This window comes from Lithobates pipiens, unplaced genomic scaffold, assembly GCF_037356315.1.
Source record: "Lithobates pipiens isolate NorthernLeopardFrog02 unplaced genomic scaffold, aLitPip1_a1.2 Scaffold_23, whole genome shotgun sequence".
Lineage (NCBI taxonomy): Eukaryota > Metazoa > Chordata > Amphibia > Anura > Ranidae > Lithobates > Lithobates pipiens.
The window spans coordinates 336,665,008-336,672,276 of NW_027507785.1; the positions used below are offsets into that span (position 1 = coordinate 336,665,008).

A 7,269-nucleotide genomic window follows, 5' to 3' on the forward strand; every position below is an offset into this window, starting at 1 on the left:
GGGGCAGCAAACATGTGGAAGAAGGTGATCTGCTCAGAGGAGACCAAAATTCTACTTTATGGCCTAAAAGTAAAACGCTATGTGTGGGGAAAACTAACACCGCCCATCCCCCGAACACACCATCCCCACCGTGAGACATGGTGGTGGCAGCATCATGTGGTGGGGATGGTTTTCTTCAGCAGGGACAGGGAAGCTGGTCAGAGTTGATGGGAAGATGGATGGAGACAAATACAGGACAATCTTAGAAGAAAACCTGTTGGAGTCGGCAGAAGACTTGAGACCGGGGCGGAGGTTCCCCTTCCAGCAGGACAACGACCCGAAACATCCAGCCAGAGCTACAATGGAATGGTTTACATCAAAGCATATTCATGTGTTAGAATGGCCCAGTCACAGTCCAGACCTAAATCCCATTGAGAATCTGTGGCCAGACTTGAAAATTGCTGATCACAGACGCTCTCCATCCAATCTGACAGAGCGCGAGATATTTTACAAAGAAGAAGAATGGGCAGAAATGTCCTCTCTAGATGGGCAAAGCTGGTAGAGACACCCCCAAAAAGACTTGTAGAGAAAGGGGGTTCTACAAAGTATTGACTCCGGGGGGCGCCATACAAATGCCCCTCCCCCACACTTTTCACAGATTTATTTGTATCATTTATCATTTTCCTTCCACTTCACAATTATGTGACACTTTGTGTTGGTCCATCACATAAAATCCCAATAAAATACATTTATGGTTTTGTTTGTAACAAAATGTGGGGAATGTCAGGGGGTATGAATACTTTTTCCAGTCTCTGTATATACTTCTCATCTATATACTGTATATGGAGGAATTGGGACCTCCTTCCTATTTGGGGTGGTGTGTCTCACCCATCGGGCGTTATGCAGATTGGGGTCAGATTGGAGGTAAGTGGTGGCTATTATCACCCGGGAGATGGGGGAGGGGTGGGTTTGGTCATTATATATGAAGAGGGACAAAGTCCTCCATTGTTTCATAATTGGCTGAATGTCATCACTAATCACAGACATGAAATCCCGGGAGGAGTCTCCAGAATCATCACGGCTACCAACTCCATTCCCGCAATTCCTCATTACTGGACACAGCGCACTGAGCTGACATATTACCGCCCCCTGGAGGATAAAACGACAGCTTCTGTATGGCTGCCGATTCACCTTTTACCATAATCCTCTGTTTCAAAAAAATGTTTTTGAGACTTCCCTCTCCCCTCCCCCAGTGATCAGACTGTACATTGTAACTTTGTAGAAGGGGGAGGAGTCATATCCTCAGTCTTCCCTCCCCCAGTGATAAGACTTTACATTGTAACTTTGTAGAAGGGGGAGGAGTCATATCCTCAGTCTCCCCTCCCCCAGTGATCAGACTTTACATTGTAACTTTGTAGAAGGGGGAGGAGTCATATCCTCAGTCTCCCCTCCCCCAGTGATCAGACTTTACATTGTAACTTTGTAGAAGGAGGAGTAATTTCCTCAGTCTCCTCCCCCAGTGATCAGACTGAACATTGTAACTTTGTAGAAGGAGGAGGAGTCATTTCCTCAGTCTCCCCTCCCCCCAGTGATCAGACTGTACATTGTAACTTTGTAGAAGGAGGAGGGGTCATTTCCTCAGTCTCCCCTCCCCCAGTGATCAGACTTTACATTGTAACTTTGTAGAAGGAGGAGGGGTCATTTCCTCAGTCTCCCCTCCCCCAGTGATCAGACTGTACATTGTAACTTTGTAGAAGGAGGAGGGGTCATTTCCTCAGTCTCTCCCCCCCCAGTGATCAGACTGTACATTGTAACTTTGTAGAAGGAGGAGGAGTCATATCCTCAATCTCCTCCCCCAGTGATCAGACTATACATTTTAGAAAGGCTACAGCAGGGGCTCGTTTGTGTCAAACATTTGTGAACACAGCCAAGAGCTGCACATATTTACATATCTGAGTCTTCTCTTAGCTGGTGTCTCAGTCCAGGAAGTAGATGGTGACCCTGGATGATGCCTGAGCAGAGATGGTGCTGTAGGGAATGGTCCATTGGCAGTATCTGGGCCCATATTAACCACTTGCCGCCCGCCCTATAGGCAATTGACGGCTGCAAAGTGGTTTCATAATCCTGACCGGACGTCATATGACGTGATCAGGATTATGAGCCGCTGCGCGCCCCCGGGGGCGCGCATCGCGGCGATCGTTGTTGCGGGGGGGGGGGGGGGTCAGTCTGACACCCGGCAACTCCGACGGAGACTCTTTACCATGTGATCAGCCGTGTCCAATCACGGCTGATCACAGTGTAAATAGGAAGAGCCGGTGATCGGCTTTCCCTCACTCGTGTCTGTCAGACGCGAGTAGAGGAGAGCCAATCGGCTGCTCCTCTGACAGGGGGGGTCTGTGCTGATCGATTATCAGCACAGCCCCCCCGAGGATGCCCACACTGGACCACCAGGGACGCCACCAGACCACCAGGGAAAAGGTAATAAAAATCCATAATCCTCCCTAGACCACCAGGGATGCCAGTCAGCACAATGGGTGCCAATCAGTGCCCATAATGGATGCCAATCAGTGCCCACAATGGGCATCACTGATTGGCATGCATTATTGTTTGGCACTGATTGGCAGCCATTACTATAGTATAACACCGATGCCGCCTATGAGTGCCCACCTGTGCCGCCTATGAGTGCCCACCTGTGCCGCCTGAGTGCCCACCTGTGCCGCCTATGAGTGCCCACCTGTGCCGCCTATGAGTGCCCACCTGTGCCGCCTGAGTGCCCACCTGTGCCGCCTATGAGTGCCCACCTGTGCCGCCTGAGTGCCCACCTGTGCCGCCTATGAGTGCCCACCTGTGCCGCCTATGAGTGCCCACCTGTGCCGCCTATCCATGCCCACCTGTGTCGCCTATCCATGCCCACCTGTGCCGCCTATCCATGCCCATCCGTGCCGCCCATCTGTGCCGCCCATCCGTGCCAGCTATCAGTGCCAATTTGTGCCACCTATCAGTGTCCGTCTGTGTCGCCCATCCGTGTCACCCATCAGTGCCGCCTATCAGTGCCACTTCATTGGTGCCACATTGGCGCCCATCAGTGCCGCCTTATCAGTGCCCATCAGTGCCGCCTTATCAGTGCCCATCAGTGCCGCCTTATCAGTGCCCATCAGTGAAGGAGAAAATGTACTTATTTACAAAGTTTTGAAACTGAAACAAAAAAAAACATTTTTTTTTTCAAAATTTTCGGTATTTTTTTATTTGTAGCGCAAAAAATAAAAACCGCAGAGGTGATCAAATACCACCAAAAGAAAGCTCTATTTGTGGGAAAAAAATGATAAAAATTTCATTTGGGTACAGTGTAGCACGACCGCGCAATTGTCATTCAAAGTGCGACAGCGCTGAAAGCTCAAAATTGGTCTGGGCAGGAGGGGGGTTTAAGTGCCCTCCGGTATTGAAGTGGTTAAACATAATAAAGCTGCTCCCCTCTCTGGGTATATTGGGTGGGAATGTGTAAAGCTAATAAGGGTGATCACTATACTGATGTTGTTTGTTCTTATTTCAGGTCTTCCCCGCTTCGGACCCGGATCGCTGTTCCTTCTGCTGTTCGGGGTGCTGATGGGCGGAGCCGTGGAGGAGCCCTGTAAATGTTTCACCCTGGAGAAGGAATACGATTGGTCGCTGCTCCTGTCTGATCACTGCTGTGTGAAGCTCAGTCTCAGCGTTGACACCCTGGAATGGAATATATTCACCGCACTGCCCGCTCTTCGGGTCCTGGACCTCTCCAGCTCTGGCATTTTGGAAATTACGGACGCCGTCCAGGGGACGAACCGCACAAACATTGAGTTCCTGTATTTAAATAACAATCACTTGAAGGATCTCCCTGACGGGTTCCTGAGCAACGCCCCCAAGCTGAAGGTCCTCCATGTGGAGCACAACGAGCTGCGAAGACTTCCTGACAACTTCCTGAAGGTCTCGGACCAAATCGAGGAGATCCATCTGAACTCCAATCACCTGAATTCCCTCCCCGCTCATCTCCTCAAACCTTCCCTCACCAAACTCAACTTCCTCAACAACAGCCTGGACTGCACCTGCGTCCTCTACGACCGGCTGGAGCCCAAACTGCGGGACAACCGCACAAGGTCATTGCTGGACGGCGTGGTCTGCGCCACGCCAACTGAGGTCAGCGGCTTACAAATTGTGGAGGTGGAAAGGGGGAGGCTCTGTAGGTCCCACAGTTTGACGGTGGCTCTTATCTGCGTCCCGCTGGTGGCGCTGGTCTTCTTCCTCTGCTGGTATTGCTGCTGCCGCAAGCAGAAGGGGCATTACACCAGCGCTGGTCGAGAGAGCAGCCTGGTCACCATGGACCGCAATGGTGCCAGCAACGTAGGGGGAGAATATCACCATTATGAACTGCAGCAAAGCTTCCAAAAGAACCGGAGGGAAGCAGAACCCGGCCAGTTCAAGGACCCCATTCTACTGAAACCTTCCGCTGCTCTCCTTGGGAGCAGCCGAGATCTCTACGAGGAGGTGGAGATCAAACTGGGAACCTCTGCGGACTGTTTAGTGAAGGGCGAAGGACGGGTTTGCCAGGAAGGTCCGGGTCTGACCCTGGCGGTGGAAGAAGAGGAGGAAGAAGAAGAAGAGGTGGACTTGAAGGCTGAGGTAGAGGTAGACGCGGTGAGTGTAACGGAGGTCATGAAGGACTCGACGGACCGAGAAAAGCTTTACCTCAACCAGTCTACAGACTATTACAGCTTGGTTCCCGGCATCGAGCTGGAAGACTCGGATCATTGTGAATATGAGAGTGTGGACCTCACCTAGGCAAACTAAATCCAACAGAACCGGCCAGCTATAGCTCACCAGAGCCGGCCTGAGACCACCGTTGTGGTGCCCGTTGGTCAACCTGGTTCCAACTCTTCTGAAGTAAATACACACTTATTGTGCACAGCTGTGGGCCACTGGACTGGGCACAGATTGAGACCCCGATTGTGGTGCCCATTGGTCAGAAAACCCCAAATTACTTATTTTTCAAAACTGGCCAGTTCTGGCCCACGAGACCGGACTCCGTCTGAGAACCCCGATGTGGGGCACACTGGTTAGGAAGTCCAACTCTTCTGAAAGAACACGGACTTGTTTTCCCCCAACTGGTTTACTACGACCGACCGGAGCGGGCACAGCCTCAGACCCTTGTTGTGGGGCACACTGGTTAAGAATACCCAAACCCAACTGTTCTAAAAGAAAACACCGGCTTATTTTTCCAAACTGGTCAGCTATGGCCTACCGGACCGGAGCGGGCACAGCCTAAGACCCCGATGTGGGGCACACTGGTTAGGAAGACCCAAGTCTGGCTCTTCAAATATAAAACACTGGACAGCTATGCCCTATTGGACCCGACCAAGCCTGAAACCCCCCGTTGTGGGGCACGAAGAATGCCCAAATCCAACTCTTCTAAAAGAAAACACCGACTTGATTTTCCAAACTGGTCAGCTATGGCCTACCGGACCGGACCGGGCACAGCCTAAGGGCCGGTTCACACTGCAGGCGATGCGAGGCGACACCGACTTGCCTCGCCGCGACCTGCCGCGACCTCAGCGGCGACTTGCAAATGACTTCTGTATAGAAGTCAATGCAAGTCGCCCCAAGGTCGCCCAGAAGTAGTACAGGAACCTTTTTTCTGAGTCGGAGCGACTCGAGTCGCTCCTCTCAGAACGGTTCCGTAGTACAGAACGGGGGCGACTTGTCAGATCGCAGCGAGGCAAGTCGTGTCGCCTCGCATCGCCCGCAGTGTGAACCGGCCCTAAGACCCCGATGTGGGGCACACTGGTTAGGAAGTCCAACTCTTCTGAAAGAACACGGACTTGTTTTCCCCCAACTGGTTTACTACGGCCGACCGGAGCGGGCACAGCCTCAGACCCTTGTTGTGGGGCACACTGGTTAGGAAAACCCAAGTCTGGCTCTTCAAATATAAAACACTGGACAGCTATGCCCTATTGGACCTGACCAAGCCTGAAACCCCCCGTTGTGGGGCACGAAGAATGCCCAAATCCAACTCTTCTAAAAGAAAACACCGACTTATTTTTCCAAACTGGTCAGCTATGGCCTACCGGACCGGACCGGACCGGGCACAGCCTAAGACCCCAATGTGGGGCACACTGGTTAGGAAGTCCAACTCTTCTGAAAGAACACTGATTTGTTTTCCCCAACTGGTTTACTACGGCCGACCGGAGCGGGCACAGCCTCAGACCCTTGTTGTGGGGCACACTGGTTAGGAAAACCCAAGGTTGGCTCTTCAAATATAAAACACTGGACAGCTATGGCCTACCGGACCGGACCGGGCACAGCCTAAGACCCCATTGTGGGGCACACTGGTCTCGTATGCCCAGAGCCACCTCTTCTGAAGGAAAGCACTGACTTCTTCATCAGGACTGGCCAGCTGTGGCCTCCTGGACGGGGCGAAGCCTGAGACCCCCGCTGTGGTCAGGAACGTCCGGCTCTGACTCTTCCGAGGGAAAACAATGACTCCTTTTTTTAGCAGTTAAACTACTTTATGCAAATATTTATTTTTATACAAAAGCTACAGAAGTGTCACTACTGAATTATACGGTTTACAGATTTTGTATTGATGATTTTGTGTTAGTCCCGCCCACTGTAGGGCGTGCCACGCCCGCACCTCGGGAAGGAGCAGAGCCATCGCCGCCATGTCTGTTTAATGTTAATAATAATCAATTGTGAGAAACATTCCCGGAATTCCCTGATGTCTTCAGTCCAGAAAAAAGTGTCCGCCCCCTCGTCCGCCCTCCCCCCCGCTGCTGACCGTCCTCAGAAAATACCGGCGGCCTGGCTCTCAGGTCCCTCTTCAATGATCCACAACCCCAGATCTTTATACTCATTAAAAAATTTAACCAAAGAGAACGTTTTGTTAGTTTTACTTGGTGCGAGAAAAGGTAAATAAAATGTTTGTGTCCCCCGCTGCTGAAATTCCCCCAATTCGTCCCGGTGATCATCATCACAGGAAGTGACAATTCATAGAAATAGAGAGGAACTCCTCCAATGGCAGCGCCTGCTCAAAAAGGGAAGAGAAGGGATTTACTCTCACTTCCTGTTTTGTTTCCAGGACAGGAAGTGAAGGCAAATCTCCCCTAGGGGGCACAGACCCCAGCTGTTTACCCCCCCCCCCCCGCTCTACTCAAAATGAAGGTGGAAAAAAAATGTCTTCTTTAGATGAACTCCGGGGTAATAAATCCACCAATCATGTGACTTCCCCCCTGAGGAGCGTAGATAAGGGTGGGGTCAGGGGTGTTC

At 51.5% G+C, this 7,269-nt stretch overlaps 1 protein-coding gene across 1 annotated transcript; it reads left to right on the forward strand.

Annotated features, from left to right (window-relative positions):
• Positions 1–3,528: 3,528 nt before the first annotated feature.
• LOC143926756 (uncharacterized) lies at positions 3,529–6,879 on the forward strand (the record flags this gene model as incomplete). The annotated part of the gene is given in 1 exon segment (XM_077450806.1): positions 3,529–6,879. A coding segment is annotated over 1 exon segment (1,260 nt), but the record flags the coding sequence as incomplete, so codon positions are not given.
• Between the last annotated feature and the right edge of the window lie 390 nt (positions 6,880–7,269).